Raw genomic sequence first — 19,524 nt, 5'->3', positions numbered from 1 at the left:
ATTTCGATACATTCAGCATTTTATTCACAGGCATTATCAGAGCACAGATGCTAAGATGACAAAGATACACGTTCTTTCTATTATTTAGAAGATAAGAGGAAAAGGGGGGGGGGATCCGATTACAAGGTTCCATACCAGATTAATCGATGAGATCAGCAATCGAGAAGTTATCAATTGTAAATTAATCACGTATCGATCGATTGCATATACTAGTTGTTCACAAATCATGATCATAGGATACATTTTTATCAGTAAATATTATATTCTTTAAGGAATGACTTTATTATTTTTTCGTTGGATGGAGGAATTCCACGGGGGGGGGGGGGGGGGGGGGGGGGGGGGGGGGGGGGGGGGGGGGGGACGGAAAACTGCATCATTGCGCGTAGCGCGTGATGCAAAGGTTTCCGTCTCTTTTTTTCGTGGAATTTCTCCATCCAACAAAAAAATAATAAATTCATTCCTTATCATTTAATATTTTAAAACAATTGAGTTTATATGATACAATATTATTTGATTTGAGTTGAATTAACGAGTTATTCTTGGACTACATTCTATGTCATTTCGAGATGGGCGTAATAATTTGTTAATACACAACTTCAAAAAAAGAATTGTTGTTTACTGTTGAGCAAACGGGTTTCTTGTGGACTGAAGAATGCAGTTTTTAAAGGACGAGTTAGAGTTAAAATCCACCTATGACGTCATTCTTTTATTCGAACACTCCATTATTTTTCAGGAATGGAGTGTTCGGAAAGTAGGTCAACCTTTATACAAGTAGATATAAATACATGCAACAAAAGAATGAAAAATGTAAGACATGATTAAAATGCACAAAGTTTAGTTTTTATTGGGGCCCAGCAAAGGTGGATTTTAAGTGGGTCAATGTACTCGTATCACTCCATTCCTTAAAAGTAATGGACCTCGGTCCCTTCGGGGCCTCGGTCCTTTACTTTTAAGAAATGGAGCGATACGAGTACATTAACCCTTACATAAGTCCTGTTGAGAGAAAATTGCTTAAGTGCAAAGTTCGATGTCGGTACTAACGGAAAGCGTGGGACACGTGAATAATCAAGATGTGGGAGGTAAGGTAGGGTTCTCTTGAGGGTTGTCACGGCTTCCAGGTGGATAAGTGTGTGTTACAGAGGGTTTTTCGAGTTTTATCAGTGAAATCCCAAGGCTGTTGTAACGTCGTATGGAAGCCTCGTTTCGGTGCCCACTCATAAACATATTTAATCCGAAATATCTGACGTTTTCCTGGCTTTTTTATGATTTTGATATTTAACGTGCCTGGCAGGATTATGGAAAAATATATTATGCCGGAGTTTGAAACCATAGTCGTTTTAAAGGGCTAATATATTGCAGTATCTCTGAGGCAGTGTGCGGTGTATCTGGTATTTGGGTTCGTGACATGAAGGAAGTTGTCGCAATTAAGGTGCAAACTGGACTATTGTCACCCCCGGTTGAATACATTTAACTCTCAGCCCGGAATTGCAGAAGCCACAGGCTTCTGAATTTCTATTAATAACCCGTTGTATGATTGATCAGAGTGATATAGATACCCCCTGTGGCAGAAGCAGACGTGTGTTGTTATATTTCGGGGGGGGGGGGGTTGCCCTCAAATAGCGATGTTTATTTCATTTTGCATAATTAATCATAATTTATATTTGTTTTATATAGATCGATAGAATTGTCAAGTTTTTCTTTTCGGGATTCCCTAATCCATATATAAATACGAAGCATCCAGAGGAATCCCCAACATTCCAATAGAAAGTAGTTCCGGCCATTTATTTGTTTTCGTTGGATACAATATTCCAATAATTTTTCAACCAATGAAAAAGCGTGTAACTTGTAAAATTAAATGATTTGGGTATAATACAGAGAAAAAAGCAACATAATATTAAGATAATATTGATGTAAAGGACGATGAACCTTACTCATTTCTTTATTTAGCGATCGTGTGGATGTATGGGACTCAGGATTAATCTCCAAGACAAAAATGAGTAGTTAAAAGTGAAGTCACGGGTCCCGTTAAAGTGAAAGTAGAAGGTTAAAGAGTGGAAAGGTGAAAGTAACAGGTCCCCTTAAAATGAAAGTAGATAGTCCCGTTAAAAAGGTGAAAGTCTAGGTCCCGTTAAAAAGTGAAAGTCTAGGTCCTGTTAAAAAGTGAAAGTCGTGGGTCCCTATGTCAGGGTTATTGCAAAAGGTCATGCACGAGTTAGGTTAATTTTAGTTGAAATTTGGCTCGGCTGAATATTTGATTAAAGTTGGGTGTTAGACAGTACAAGTACATTGCCTATCATCCCGAGTCCCATGAGGATAGAATACAAAACTAAGATTTGGGCAAACACAGATCCCTGAACAGACTATATCTCTTATCCTGTAATCAACGACCCATTGTGTTGCTGTCATTGGCTGTTGCACAACATCAAAACTGACGACTTTGCTTTAATAATGCTGCACATTTCAATTTTGTGTGCGTGTAGTTTTTGAGATGTTCAGATAATACTTTCAACCCCTTATTTATCGTCGAATAGGTTTTCTCAATATGCACAACTTTTGACAAAATGTTTTTAGTTTTCAACATATATAGGATAAGATATTCAGTTTTAGGGGTCATTCCCTGAATTCTTTAAAAGGGGATGCAAGACAAAACTTGAAGATGGCATATTGTTCAGAGTCACATTCTGACCAATTCAACTTCAATATTGCTTTATGTTGAAAAACTATTTTTCGTTTTAAAGAGATAGAGAGCATCAAAGTATTCACAACTATTCTTTTACAAATCCCTTTTTAACTAATCAATGACCACTTTGCTGATCTCAGAACTTGCGACACAACATTGCTTCAGTAATGCTAACAAATTATTTTCAGTTTTTTGAGATATTCGAAGATACCTTTGACCCTCTCGGCCCTGTGTTTAAAGACTGGCCCCTAAAACGTAATATCCATATATGTCCTACAACGTTTAACATAAAGGGACACCGGATAACATAAACGGATGTCGCAAGGATAAAAATGATTGAGACATAATGCTGTCCGTTGGTTGTAGCCGTTGCTTGGGGATCCCGCGATTGGTGAATGAAGCGTTTAAAACGCGTAAGAACCGCACAATTACTGGACACGGGTTAGACGTAACGTATCGAGCAATCAACGGTTAATCAACGGACATTACCGTCTGAATAACGGACAAGCACCGGGTGAAACGAACATGGGACACATGAGAAACTGATATAACGTTTTTTAAACGTTAGACGAACGGACGTGTAACGGCCACGTGACTGACAAAACGGATATAATCGAAAGTGGATATATCTTTTCAGACTTATCACCCTCGCGGACATCTTTCCACGATGCCTCAAAAAGGAAGGTCTTCAAATGTTGGAAAGGGTAAAAGCAGGACACGGGGAAATGCTACAAAACCCCCATCTTCTCCCTTTGACAATGCTGGGGAAAGCAGAACGTCCAAGATTCATAGGTAGAAATCTTGTCTGAAACTGGAGACATTCTCGAAAGTATTACCGTCTGAATAACGGACAAATACTGGGTTAAACGAACGTGAGACGCATGAGAAACTGATATAACTTTCTTTCAAGGTTAGACGAAAGGACTTGTACCGTTCCTGTGGACCTCCGTTTGACAACCGTTTCATGCGTTTCTTGTCCGTAAACATTGGGTTGGTTTCCATTACATCTTCTGTTGACCCGCTGAATGTCCGGTCGTGACTCATGTCCACCGGACATTAAAGAATATGATTTGGACAAGTACAGGAAAAGAAACGCACGATTAAAACGCATAAGCGGACTCCATAGTCCGGTGGTATCCGTTTCAAGTTTTGAACATGCTCAAAACTTTCCGTCGGATAGACCGGACTTCGCCCGACAAGGAAAGCGTTGGCCGAAAGAGAAACGCAAAGGAACGGATTAACAATTTCGTTATCCGTTAGCGTTATCCGGTAAGGTGTGACTGCTGATGACCGTTTATTGGTTTCCGAGATAATTGGGATATTCACTTTTAGGGATCAATCCTGGAATCCCTATTAGTTGAAAAAGAAAAAAAAGAAGATGGTACATTGTTTAGAATAACATTCTGAGCAATTTGTATTTAATAATGCTTTAAAAATATCTTTAAGAACAAAGAACTTTCGGACACACTCCCCCAATAAATCGTATATTACGTAATCAATGATCATTTTGCGGGCGTCCCATCCCTGCATTTCACTATAAAAATATTAGACCTATGCTTAGCACTCGGGGCCGTAGCAGTAAGGCTTTTTTATCGTACCAACGCCTGTCGCGACACGGGGCTCCGTGCATATACTATAGTCATCTTTCATGGGATGGTTTTTGTTTGCTTGTTTGTTAAAAATTACGTTTCTTCCAGAATTATTTTAAATTCGTATTGAGGGGTTACTAGCTGTAGGTGAACTAACCCCCGTGAATACCTGCTAAGATTGTTTGATTTAGATTCTCTCCTATGATCACCTTCGAAAATTTTATTGAGACGTCACCAACTGTAGGTAAAGTACTTTAAAGGGACTGGTTCACGATTTTTGATAAAACTATTTTTCATTTTATATGTTAAACATTAAAAATATAACTCATTTAATGTTGACAGCCAAAATTTTGACCTTCTGAATGCAAGAATAAAAGTAATATTTTAGCCTTGAATCTGTGTTATGTAAACAAAGACTCCAGTCTTTATATGAGTGAAATATTGTTTTTGTAATATAAAGCATCTTAATTTTGCCTAGTCACAAATTTTAACTTTTAGATGACACATTTTACCTCAAAAATGTTTGAAATGTGAAGGATATAATAATTTAAACTTAGAAAATTTCGTAAACAATAACATACCGCAATCTTTGTTTACAAAACAAATAATAAACTCTCTAAAATGAGCTTCTGTGATAATGTATAACCTTAATGTTTATATGAAATCTTTTAAATACATTAGGCAGTAAATTTTGATCATTAACAGTGAAAAAGAAAATTTCGGGGAAAATCGTGAATCAGTCCCTTTAAATTAAGACCTAATAAATATATTTATAAAAGTGACGGTGAAACACGTGAGTTTGTATTGTATTCGGGTGGGTGTTTTGGGTATCGGTAGATCGATTGGCTGTTTTTGAAGAGTGTTTACGGGTGAGTCCGTGCTACGCATGAGGTAGCCACGTATAAGTGGTAGAATCTTGGGCGTTTACAAATCATTCGAAGTTCGCTGCTACTTTGCAACAGACTACACCCCCCTCCCAGTATTGATGCATATCGTTTTAACTTTAAGAATTGTTGATTTACTTGTTCTATTTTCTTTTGTAGAACGGGTTTTTGAAGTCAAATGAAAGATTGATTTTGTACATATGTATTTATTTAAAAAGTCTGTTGCACTAGTGCATGCGAGCTCATCCTACATACAGGTGTTTGTGTTTTATTTTATAAATGATTTATGTTCGGTTGAACTGGTGAATAAGAACATAATGGCTTTTAAGCTTAACGCTCATGGCCGTACCAGCGAGGATTCTTTACCGTGCCAACGCCTAACTGTTATGACAGACCTCGTTCAAGGTCTTAAATACGAAAGCCCCCGTAGTAGTAGTATTTGTTTTAAGATATCTAGGAAATACTTTTGACCCCTCTCGGCCCTTTATTTGAGGGTCTGGCCCCTAAAATTTGATACTGTCGAATGGGTATCGTCATTATCTAAAATTGTATTATAGATGCCTTTTCAAATTTATAAAAAATATATTGGAAAAAATGTGTACAGAAATGCAGAAAAAATTGTGACGCTTTTCCTAGCCCAACCGAGCTCTGACATTTTTTTTTTTTTTTTTTTTTTTTTTTTTGCACTAAAGAAATTTGGATGCGATTCGGCAATATTATATTCCCCCTCACTATGTTCATCTGAATATGAATTAATCATACTCTTAAAATATCTGTATGGAAAATAACAGTAACACAATCTGGAATTCTGCTCGTTAGATCGTTTATGAACTCAAACCCACCACCAAGACACGACTGAATGCATAACATAATATTTTACATACATACATACCACAGGCACCCGACATTTTAAATATCTATAATAAAAAAATGTCTTCCTGTAAATATAATAAATATTATGTTTACAGGAGGACAATTCCTTTTTATTATAGATATTTAAAACGTCGAGAGTCTGTGATACATACATATATGATTTACTGGTTTCCATATCGCCACCCGATTCTACGTTATAAACTAGCTGTAGCCTCAGTGAACTACTAGATTGATTGATTGATTGAATAGTGTTTACGTCCCTCTCGAGAATATTTCACTCATATGGAGACGTCACCACTGCCAGTGAAGGACTGCACAATTTAGGCCTATGCTCGGCGCTTATGGCCTTTGAGCAGGGAGGGATCTTTATCGTGCCACACATGATGTGACACGGGGCCTTGGTTTTTGTGGTCTCATCCGAAGGACTGCCCCATTTAGTCGCCTCTTACGACAAGCAAGGGGATACTGAGGACCTATTTTAACCAGGATCCCCATGGGATGTGAACTTCTATAACACGCATTTCTATTTATAAATATGACCATATCACGTGACACAGAGATACGTTAAACTGCCCACAAAGCACTTTTCACAAACGAATAGATACCCATAACGAAAATAATATAAATGAACACATGCAGCTCTACAATCGAACACAACTCTACAATCGAAGACAACTCTACAATCGCTGAAAATCTCAACTTGATAGGTTGAATAGTTGCGGAGAACACTCGGGGACAAACTGACCCTCTAAACTAGAAAAAACCCACCAATATGAAAGTTGAAGATAACCAATAGTGATCAATCTCATAACTCCTATAAGCAATACAAAATTAAGAGTTGGCAAACACGGACCCCTGGATATACCAGAGGTGGGATCAGGTGCCTAGGAGGAGTAAGCACCCCCTGTCGACCGGTCACACCGGCCGTGAGCCCTATATCTTCATCAGGTAAACCGAGTCAAAATCAGTGTGCCAAGAGCCGCCTAACAATTGGTATGAAACACGTCAGACAGCATTTGACCCAATGATATGTTCTATTGGCAAACTAGATCGTTATAACGACCATGGAATTTGCAAAATACTAACTTTAAACGAGACCGTTGGAACCCCTATACCATCAACTTGTTTCTCAGTAACCTGCTTCGATTTAAAAATTGACCATACGCAGAACAACCTCTTGCGTATCGAATCAGTTGAGAGATATAAACACCATACGCAGGTGATAATGGAATATTGCTACATAAATATGGGAAGTTGACGATGGAGAAGCTGAAATCATCCCGTTTGTCATACAGTTGGGTTGTCGGTTTACCATTAATTTCTACTTTCATTTTATTTTGACTACGGATACCTGTTTACCTGATCAGGATATAGGGCTCACGGCGGGTGTGACCGGTCGACAGGGGATGCTTACTCCTCTTAGGTACCTGATCTGACCTCTGGTGTGTCCAGGGATCCGTGTTTGGCCAACTATCTATTTTTATTGCTTATGGGGGTTCTGAGATTGATCACTGTTCGTTATCTTCACCTTTCATTGCTGTGCATATATCCTCCCCTTTTCATCCATATCATTTTTTTCTGGTGAAACATTCCTCCTTAACTACTAGAGTCATTGTGCACACTCTTAGAAATATTTATTACAACTTTAGATCCACGACAAGGTTTATTGTTGTTTATTTTATTCCGAAAAGAAATCGACTAATGGAATCTGCAAATTTCAAAACCACATTGTAATTTTAAATAAACGTCATTAGACGAGGACGGTGATTGCTGCATATGTATAATATTTCATAATATTACATAGATAGCTAATTTATTTTGACAACCATGTCTATCAAGGCTTTACAATGACAATCGTGTATGTAGTGTGCCTATAGGATTTTGCAAGATTTGTCTTCTTCTTGGAAACAAGATATAAAGCTCGTTCGTCATTAATGAAGCTTAATGTCTTGTTATAGTTTGGTATCGAAAAAGTTGATTGGTATAACAAAGTTCCTAATTTAGAACCAAATTACAATGTACATAATCATAAATCATTTCTGTTTGTGACCAATGGCTCTATAATGTAAACATTCTATTTCAGTATCACTCGTACGGTCACTTGAAAATAAGCTTAGTATATTACCCATAATTAAAGAAAGTTTTTGCAATAGAGACGCATTTGTGGTGTAATGTCCGTAGAATAATAATTGTTATACACGTGACAGTTTTTAGGACACGTTTTGTATTAGTACTGTATATAACTAGAGTGCACATTCGTCAATATCGAAGCTAAAGTATGAAGGATGGCGATTAGTAATCAAAGACGACTGAAAAGTGTCATTTGAAAACTAACGCCCTTTTAAAAGCAATCAAAACTGAAAATTCCTGAATTATTTCGTTTTAATCATTTTCTAAAAAAAAAAAAAAATTGGAATTAGACAACTCGGACAGGTTATGTGGTAAGATTTACTAATTGAAATGTGTACCTGAGGTGTAACTGCGAATGTGTTTGTATGTGTAGATGATATTGTTCAATTATTTGAACATGCATAACTACATGTAATTTTATTTAAAATTCTAGTTATATTCTCTCTCTCTCTCTCTCTCTCTCTCTCTCTCTCTCTCTCTCTCTCTTTTACACATACACACACATTGTGAAATATATTTCATGAAGTGCAAAGACTGCCGCTGTAATTTGCAATGCAAATTGTGTATCGTGATAGAATGTCTTAAAAGCAAGCATGTTACATAATGCCCCCGTATTTTAAAACTAGTTAAAATATTAATTAATATGAAGATAGAAAAAATAATAGTTCTGCCATAGTTTTTTCGTGAATAGATAAAAACAAGATGCTTCTTTGGACAGACAAGGTATAAACAACTTATACATATCATATTCCGATATTGCCATGCACGGACCGATCGGCTCCAAAGAATTGTTTTTATGACCATGATCTATTACGACAGGACACGAGGAACGACCTCAGTTCCGTGACCAATCAGACATTATTGTTTTTTGCACAACACGGTCTGGCTGTAAACACCATTACAACATTTGACCACTGTACTGTCCAGTTGTGGACTGTCAGCAGAGCAACTATAAACACGTTCTGTCAACCAGGATAGATTGACCAGCGGACAACATTACCATATTACCTACTGTCCACTGCAGGTCCAATACGAAATAACTCGAACGAACGTTTAATGTGCGCTGTTTTCTCACACGGGCTATTTGGAGTATCAAAGAGGTAAGTAGGATGTATTTGGTTGTTTTTTTTTAATGCAATATATAGTTTAGATAATTTTAAATTCTATGAAATCGAAATTTTCTGAAAAAGGACAAATTTTAAAACACGGAAGACATAATCCAGAGGACGAGGACTTTATAACGTCGCAGAGGTTTGTGTGTTGTGGACGAAATTCATGCCTAACATATTAAATGAGGGGAAGAGGTCAGCTGTTTAGAATGGATTTATGCAAATGAAGAAGTAACATCAATAAGATTCAGATATAAAACACTGGAGACGTGGATTCAGATCAACTGTGTTATATTAATAGCCCTGCCTTTGTTATAGGTGACACTATGGCATTTTTCGTTTCTTCAATTTCTTAGTATACTGCACAAAGGAATTTCTGAATTTTGCACGTTTCGTAATCCGTTGAGGAATACAAAGCAGCGACTCCGATATGATAAAAATACTACATAACTTACTTTGAAGATTTTCTTACAATTATAGATGAACGGATATTTCTAGAGGAACAGTCCAGGTGTCTGCAACATGGCTCTAGCGGTTTTAAGGCAGAAACAATCACCGAAACGCTCCACCAAGACAAACAAGGCGGTTGCTCTTGCTAATGCTGCCAATATCACGACAAATGAACTTAATATGAGAGATGCCAATGGTAGGACAGTTCTGTTTTATGCCGCGCGCTACGGGAAAATACAGGCCGTCAAAAATCTACTCAACGCTGGAAGTAATCCAAACATTGCAGATGTGGACGGTAGCACCTCGCTGCACGAAGCTACCGAGAGGTGCCACTATGACGTCATGAAACTACTGATAAGTAATGGTGAGTAAATCTTTTGTTGTGGAAAGGATGATAAAAAATGAGAAATACAATATCATGTGAAATGTGCTAGAGTTTGGATACATTTATAGATAATAGTACACTACAATGTGGAGAGAGAGAGAGAGAGAGAGAGAGAGAGAGAGAGAGAGAGAGAGAGAGAGAGAGAGAGAGAGAGAGAGAGAGAGAGCACTTTCTTATTCTAAAATTGTATTTCTTTAATTACACAAATTCCGTCTTTATTTATTGAGAAATATCTCCGGCTTTTTGTTTTATTTTTTGTAAATTCAAAATTTACTTCAGTTAAAGGTATGTAGAAGGGTTACCGGCTACCTTGACCGCTTTAAATATGATGTATACTTGTAGTGTGGATGTGTGCCTCTCGAGAGACTCATGATTGGGATAAAGTATCTTGTATATAGCAGACATCTGCCTCACAATAATTAATTATGACAGTTGAAAACCGCAAGGTTCCTTGATTAATTTAGTGTCGTGCCTTGCATGACTTCCACCAGTGGTTGGAATTGAGTTATGTTTTGAATAATTGCAAACCGCCACATTATTGTAAATCACATCTGAAGGAAGCGGTTTATCGTGAAAATATCACTTTTAATCGATTTTACATATCTCAGCATGACACAATCATTTTAACGATTACGAATTAACAATTGATTAAGAATTTTTTTATTTAGCATGCATAGTGAGACTGGAGACTGAAATAGAAATGTATATATATAAATGTATACATAGTATCAAAAGGACGTCATAGTGCATTTATTGGTTGATTCAGGATACCTAAGAAAAGATATCCAATCACAAATCATTGCATCATCACCAATAAAAAAAAAAGCAATTATTTGTAATGTAAACGTAATTATTATTTGTTATTGGGAGGTTACGCAGACACGAAGTTTAAGAATTATCGCTATATGATAAAACAATTATTGACTTTTGTCAGTCTTGGTTGTACATCGGCAACCAAAAACAAAACATGAAGCATTTCATGAACACAGCTCCGAAAAAATTGAACATATTTTTGCGTTTTGTGACAAGTTAAAAACTTTGTGGAACCATCTAAGCTTACATATTTATGAGAAAACAACATGTTTTGGCTTTTGACCATTACAAAATTTAAACAAAATAATGAATTTAATAATTTTATATGCCAAACAATATATATATTTATGTTGCAAACAAAACAGAATACCATCTTTTGAAGGTATATTACAATATATTAGGATGAAATTGACCATTGTATATTTTTAAAAAAAAACCAAAAAAAAAACCAAAAAAACCCCTGCAACTTTAAAATATTCAGTACAATCTAGTTCTGTATGCAAAAATATTTTTGATTAATGCCATTCCACTCTTTACTTGGTTACTGTCAACCTTGATATGTTATTATAATTACACTATATGTGTGAATGTATGTATGAATGTTATTATCAGATACTAAAATTTGCAAATTAAAAGAACCCATGAAACTGATTTCAGCTTGGCCTTGGTTAGCATGTTTCTTGGATTGATGCTTCCTTATATTAACCGAATGAAAAGTCAATAATTACATATATTATATACACAGGAACTGTTCGCGTATACGTATTTGATTACACATGGTGTTACCTGCAATCTATTTCACAAGCTCTGTATTTGACCTTACACCTGTCCCTCGTGCACGCATACCTGTACAGTTAACATACACCTGCTGCACTGAAACATGATTTATGATTTATGAAGATTATTCCCGTTCTTTTCCTTGACATGTTATACGTATAGCCGTCCAACGATTCATTATTCTGTTAAGTGGACAAAATACATAAATCAATCCATCTTGCATTTCATTTTAATTGTCGAATTAATAATTAAACAATGGGGGATTCTCGTTCTCTGTCGGCCGTTCGTACATTTGATTTTGTGCTGTGTTTAAACTCGTACATTTTTACGATGAATTGTATTAAACGGATATTAAACTGTATTTATATTATATTCTATAAGTATTGTTTTTACATCGAATTCACATCTCTTTTACATAAATTCATTTGAGCACAAAAATTCCATGAGCAAATTTAGAATTTGAGAAGAAAATTTACATACATTTTGCTTTGGAAAACACGACTCACACGTTAGCTTATGTACAATTTTTATACCAAAGCTGCAGCTGATACAAGATTTAGTACAAAATATGCAAGTTTGAGAGGTGGGAAAGTGTGTGTTTTATATTTTTTAAAAACTTTTTAAAACAGTATTTTATTATATAAATTAACAAGGATTAGGCAGAAGGCACCGCCTATAGGTACAAGGTATGCTTCAAATTTGTAAATGTTTGGCCAAAATGGGAAAATTCAGAATTCCACTGACTTCATGAACTTCCTAAAAACTGGGAATTTGTCATACCTTAAAACTAATACTTATTGTGAGATAATCATGATCAGGCTTACTAGTATTAAATGATAAAGTACATTTTTGTCTATGATGACTTCTGAAAAATAGGAGGCATGCGTAGTCTTTATCGTGCCTTTGCCTTCACACCTTTAATTTGATAGTAAATGTAACAACTATGCTGTTTGTTGTTGTTTTTTTATTTGACCTCTACATTCAAATATTAGTCGATTTAAAAGATCACGTAAATGTGTTATATGTTTCACAAGTACTGAGACAATGGCTAGGAAAAACTGAACACAGGCTTTAATAGTGTTTTTAAAAAAAAAAATACATTTTGATATTCTATCAAAACTTTGTCATTCTCTGGGTTTTTTTCCTCTCATAAAGACCCCACCCCCTCCTTCTTTCCATAATTTTTTTTTAAAATTTGTTAACATTGCATTTTACAGGAGAAACACAACTCAATGCCAAGAACCGTCACGGACAAACTGCGGTTATGAAGGCTGTTCTTTATGACGACCTGGAGGCCCTTAAACTCCTTCACAAAGCAGGTATGTGGTCAAACCATCGGTCTAGTCTGGTAACCCGCCCGTATTAACGGTCAAGACATTCGGGAATAGTTCAGCGAGATGTCTTTGTGAAAAATACATGATTCATTGTTTATGTGTTTTGGCGTGTCTTTGTAAGAAGGACTAATGAGCAGAACGGCCATAAATAGGATATAAACATTGCGGGAAAACAAAACCATAAAAGATCTATATTTAATATACAGTAGTGACGATGCTTTTCCCCCCTTTTGTACTTTTTAGCTCACCTGAGCCAAAGGCTCAAGTGAGCTTTTCTGATCAGTGTCCGTTGTCTGTCGTCGGCGTCGTCGTCGTAAACTTGTCACATTTTCGACTTCTTCTCAAGAACCGCTGGGCCAATCTCAACCAAACTTGTCACAAAGCATTCTTGGGTAAAGGGGATTCCAGGTTGTTCAAATGAAGGGTTATGTCCCTTTCAAAGGGGAGATAATCACAAAAATGCAAAAATAGGGTGGGGTCATTTTAAAATCTACTCAAGAACCATTGGGCCAGAAAAGCTGAAATTTACATGAAAGCTTCCTGACATAGTGTAAATTCAAGTTTGTTCAAATCATGCCCTCCGGGGGTTGGATGGAGCCACAATAGGGGATCAAAGTTTTACATACTAATATATAGGATAAATATTTAAAAATCTTCTTCTCAAGAACAACTGAGCCAGAAAAGCTGAGATTTACATGAAAGCTTCCTAACATAATACAGATTCAAGTTTGTTCAAATCATGGCCCCCGGGGGTAGGATGGGGCTACAATAGGGGATAAAAGTTTTACATACAATTATGTAGGAAAAATCTTTAAAAATCGTCTTCTCAAGAACCACTGAGCCACAAAAGCTTGAGATTTACATGAAAGCTTCCTGACATAATACAGATTGCAGTTTGTTCAAATCATGGCCCCTGGGGGTGTGATGGGACCACAATAGGGGATCAAAGTTTTACATACAAATATATTGGAACAATCTTTAAAAATCTTCTTCTCAAGAACAACTAAGCCAGAAAATCTGATATTTACATGAAAGCTTTCTGACATATTTCAGATTTTAGTTTGTTCAAATCATGACCCCCAGGGGTAGGATGGGGTCACAAAGGGGGATCAAAGTTTTTCATACAAATATATAGGGAAAATCTTTAAATATGAGCCAAGGTGACTCAGGTGAGCGATGTGGCCCTTGGGCCTCTTGTTGTAATACACGTGCTTAAACTTAGTATAGCCTCCCTTCCCTTTAAAAAAATTCTTTTAATTTTATTTTTACCTTTTCATGGTTATATTCATAAAATGTGTCTTCGAGCACATGCCCCCCTCCCTCCCAAATTCAACCTCCAGATTTTGCCACAAAGAAGTATGATTCCATATTCTATTGTCATATTCATTAAATTCGTGAAGAGATGCTTAAATATTTTACAACAGAACACAAAAAATGTAATGTTTAATCTGCTCACGACCTTCAGAACAAAACACAATTTAAACAAAATTAAATATCTCAGAATCTGTATAGTTTATGCCTACTCTTTTCTCCTTAAAAGGTACAAGTATATCTTGAGTATACTAAAACAGTATATATTATACCGATATTTTTCTAAGTACGCGTACATAACAGAAAACAAAAATAAAAAATCTTAACAGTTTTGCAATGACAAACTTGTGGATGTCGATCAATACTAAGGCAGGGATGAATCCAGAATTTTCAAGAATGAGGTGAACCAAGATAGATGGTACCTTTTCAGCCCTTAAAGGGAGTTGAAGACCCTAAAACTCTCATAACTCCCCCATTTAGATCCGCCACAGCTGATTCAGGATGCACGAGTCTAAATGTTGTGTATGTTGTTTTTCAGGAGCTGCTTTGGATGAACAAGATTCCACGGGGAAAACAGCCCTACTGATCTCATTTGGAGAGGGTCGTGAACGTACCACGGAATACCTGATTAAAAACGGATGTGACGTTAACAAAAGGGACAAGCTTGGTCAATCAGCGCTTTATTTAGGAATAGTCTCCTCAAGTGTAACATCATCTGAAAATATACGAAAACTTCTTAGAGCTGGTAAATATATTTTTGTTCAAAATAAGAACCAGTTTAGAATGAAACAGTTTTCCAATAACATATCTGTATCTCTAAAATTTATTTCTATAATGCATTGTGTTGTAGGCTATTCATTGGAGAAAGATCGCCACTGGTTGGATAAAGCTGGTGTTGACGTAGAGTCATTACGTCATCGTAACTTTTTTCAAAGAATAATTTCCCGCATCAAAATCGGGGGCACCGGATCTGGGAGGCGCCATAGTGAGGGGTTCGCGGGTCTTGGAGGTGTACAGGATGCCGTCATAGAACCACACCCAAGATTCGAAGTTAGGAGCAATTCGTGTAACCTGTGAATTTCATTGAGGAGTTTTGATATACATTGACCAGTGCATGGGAAGATAAACTCAATCAACATCTGGGAATGTCCTCACGTGTACACTGCGGTGTAACGATCCGATACCGGTCATTTCATGTCTACGAATCGAGTCCACCACATGCACTTTTCATCTACATCTATTTTATATTGAAATCTATATAAAATAGATATATGCGACAAATCCCCATGCCTCCACTAAGAATCTTCATCAGGCCACCATCTAGTGTATCATCGAACTTAATTCGACAAAATATTAGTCATTCACGAAGAGTAGAAATATGAAAGTAAGACTAATGGTGTACTTGTATCAATGTGAACGTTGACACATATCGACCTTTACAATGTGTCGGTGTCTCCATGTATGACGTGTCAAACGTTGCATTTTTTTTTTTTTTTTTATCTTTTCCATTTGTATTGTATAATTTTTCATTTCGTATAAAAGTTCATTTGTGTGGGATATTTTCTACTTGTATTGTAAAAAATTTCATTTGTATACATAATGTTTCATATTGTATATCTTCATTTGTATTTTGTGTTCATTTATATCATTTTTCATTTGAATTGTTTATTTTCCATTTGTATTGTATAATTTTTAATTTGTATTGTGAAATATTTCACTTGTATTGTATAATTTTCATTTGTATTGAATGATATTTCATTTGTATTGTAAACGAAGGATTGTTTATTTTGATTTGTTACAAAGGATTTCATGGTTTAGATAATTGTTCGATCAACGATGAGCAGCAATTGTTTACCAACATGTAGAGTGCATACAAGACTGCCGTTCTTCGTACGAGTACAAATTCCTGCCGATCGCGAACGCTGAGTACGTATCACGGGAACGTGTTCGGGTTGCAAAAACTCACATCACCTGTGTAGGAAGAGGAACACAATCGTGCGCACACGATCTCGTCATTTGCGAGAACGGAGGTCTCGAACACTCTTGTAGCCTACACGAAAATAGGAACCAGTTTATGTTGCGATTGAGCATCCGGAATATCTCTCGTTCGTTTTCAACACAATACAGACAAAATCTTGACCAATGAAATTCTTCATAACAAATCAAAATAAAACGAGATGTGTTTGTGAAACACAAATGCCCCCGATAATGGCCAATTCCAAAGATGGCAAAGGTCACAGGACAAATATCTTGGTACCAGTAGAAAGATCTTGTCACAAGAAATGCCCATGTGCAAGATGAAAGCTCTAATATTTACCATTTAGAAGTTATGACTAATGTCAAATGCCAAGGTTAAAAGGTTTAGTACCCACGGAAAGGTTTGTCACAAGGAATACGCATGTGAAATATCAAAGCTCTAGTACTTACTGTTCAAAAGTTATTAGCAAGGTTAAAATTTCAGACAGAATGATGGAATGACAGACAGGACAAAAACAATATGCTCCCCGATCTTCGATCTCGGGGGCACAAAAAATCCCTCAGATACAATGCAAATGAAAAATTATAAAATATAAAATTAATGAAACATAAAAATCATACAATATAAATTGAAAATGCGGAATACAAAAGACAAATTATACAATTAAGGTAGCTCACTACACTAAAGCTTATAATTTGTAGGACACCACGTCACAAGATGGCGATTTGAATGTTTGTGAAATTATTTGTATCGATCGTTGTGTTTGTCTGTCATCATAGCTCAGTGGTTAAAGCATTTGGCTTGTGAACCGCAGATCTCGCGTTTAAATCCTGCAGAGTCTTTTGTTCATTTGTGTTGAAATAATTTTTTTTGAAAATCATGTTTTTATCCAAATTTGTATATTTTTTGCCTTTTTGGCATATATACTTATTGTATATTATCATATCTTTTATAATCAAATCAATTTGTACTGATTTGAGGAACTATTTCTGGGTGTAGTGAGGTACCTTTTTAATTAAATGGAAATTATACAATATAAATGCAAAATTATACAATACCAATGGAAAAGATTATATATAGTGCACCACGTTTGACATGTCACATTCCATGTGGAATTCAGTTAGTGCTAATATAGTAGATGAGCAGCAGTATTTTTATCCATGTGTTTTATATTAGATTTACATGTTATATTGTGTGTTAAATTAAAAAAATTGTTGTCGTGAAAATTGTTATTTCAAAATTTGGGCGGATCCAGAAGATTTTTATGAGGGTTGGGGGTTGCTACTTTAGATGGTACATTATCCACGGCCAGTTTTGGGAAGGAGGTTTCAACTCAATATATTTTTGTTAAAAACATTCTCCAACGGAATGTTGTTTGCAACACCCATCCCCCTCTAAAATAGAATGTGGGAACACGTAAAGATGATGTTTAAAGCTTATAATTGGTTGACACATGTACAGTGTTCTACAATATATATATATATATATATATATAAATGGCCGTCTCTTCTAAGACAATCATGCGAGTTTGAAATTGATATTCCTGCACTTTGTGTTTTCAAACAGCGTGTATCTCTATAACTACACTATGTATTATTGATTCTAACGTATAGGTTAGATTTTCACTTTAATTAAGGGAAATGAAATAACGCCTATTTTCAGTCTCCACAAAGAAGTACAATGTATCATGTAAGGAGATGAGCTGAGTAAAACTTGTACCTTACGCACTTTCACCCTTGCGCTTTTGCCCTAGCACTTTTGTTCCTTCGCCCTGACAATTTCTCTCCTTCGCCCTGATACATTTGTTCCTTCTCCATAACACCTTTACTCCTTTGCCCTGACACTTTCGTTTCTTCGCCCCGAGACTTGTGTTCCTTCGCCCTAACACTCTTGCCCCTTCGTCTTGACATTTTCGTTCCTTCGCCCCAAGACTTTCGTTCCTTCGCCCTGAAGCTTTCGTTCCTTCGCCCCGACACTTTTGCTCCTTCGACCTCACACTTTAATTCCTTTGCCCTGATACTGTACTTTCGTTCTTTCATCCTTACACTTTTGCTTATGTTCGCACTTCCGTTCTTCATCCTGGCATTTCGTTCCTTTGCCTGATCCTAACATCATTGTTGGCGTGACGGCGTGTTGTGACTAACGCGCAGTTACGCTTTTGCAAATGACCCTATCCGGACACCATAGATTCATGACTGAAAACGGCAAAGTGTGAATTACTGACCGTGAACTCATGGAGAGGCGGAGTTGCTGTCAAAATTCAAGTTGCATGTGTTTGTGCAGGGTCTGCCAAATTCAAAGTAAAGTAGCTAATGACCTTCATGACATTGTCAATATGTCAAGAACTGTTATGCTATGACCCATCTGTAACGATACAAGACATCTTTAAGTGCACCACACCTTTATCTAAATTCAGGTGGCGACTTGGGATTGAAGCTGAAAATGCTACTTCAATTCATAAAAATACTATAGGGAAAACTATGATATTGCATTGTGACAAGCTTTACACAATGATTGACATTTTGATATCAACACGACGATTTAGCTACAGTACATGAGAAGTACAATATTGGCCGAGCCCAGAGGTCATATCGTTCCACCCTGTCGGGTTATATTAATAGAACCCCCACGCCACTCCCGGCTTTTCTGAACAGCAAACAACTGGATGAATCCAACTCGCCCAGAAGACGTCTGATTGTACAACTCGCCCAGAAGACGTCTGATTGTACAACTCGCTCAGAAGACGTCTGATTGTAGTTTTTGCGCCATTTATAGCTTCCGCTCCGTGTGCTTGTCACGGTTCGCTTGTCACACGGATTGTATTTTTGATAAAGAGCAGTGCGTATCTGTCCGCCTGTCAGCACTTTGTCAGTCAGATAAATTAGGACTAGGATCATCAAATTTAGTACACATGTTTTTCCAGTGATTAGACGGAGAGGTCTATTGTTTTTCAATGTCATAAGTCAAGGTCAAACTTTCCAAGGCACTATATATATTTTGATATCATGATATACTATGGTACATTGTTTCTGTGTACCTATCTGTTGTCAGTCTGTTCATCAGTACCTTGTGGGAAGGTTAACAACTGATACTGATAAAGATGATAAAACCTGGTACAAATGTTCCCCATGTTTAGAGGAAGAAGTTTGTAATGCCTTAATGTGAATGGTAAAGGTCAAGCATGAAGAAGAAAAAACAGTACCAAGAAGGT

At 36.5% G+C, this 19,524-nt stretch overlaps 1 protein-coding gene across 1 annotated transcript; it reads left to right on the top strand.

Annotated features, from left to right (window-relative positions):
• The first annotated feature begins 8,749 nt into the window (after window positions 1–8,749).
• LOC125682319 (uveal autoantigen with coiled-coil domains and ankyrin repeats-like) lies at window positions 8,750–17,539 on the top strand. Its single transcript, XM_048922811.2, has 5 exons — window positions 8,750–9,256; window positions 9,746–10,079; window positions 12,908–13,009; window positions 14,874–15,080; window positions 15,186–17,539. Exons 2-5 carry the CDS (start codon window positions 9,788–9,790, stop codon window positions 15,410–15,412), a joined length of 828 nt encoding a protein of 275 aa, XP_048778768.1. The 5' UTR covers window positions 8,750–9,256; window positions 9,746–9,787; the 3' UTR covers window positions 15,413–17,539.
• The last annotated feature ends 1,985 nt before the right edge of the window (window positions 17,540–19,524 follow it).

This window comes from Ostrea edulis, chromosome 2 (assembly GCF_947568905.1).
Source record: "Ostrea edulis chromosome 2, xbOstEdul1.1, whole genome shotgun sequence".
Classification (NCBI taxonomy): domain Eukaryota; kingdom Metazoa; phylum Mollusca; class Bivalvia; order Ostreida; family Ostreidae; genus Ostrea; species Ostrea edulis.
Note: the sequence above shows the minus strand (reverse complement) of the source record. Positions and strands in the feature narration are given on the sequence as shown.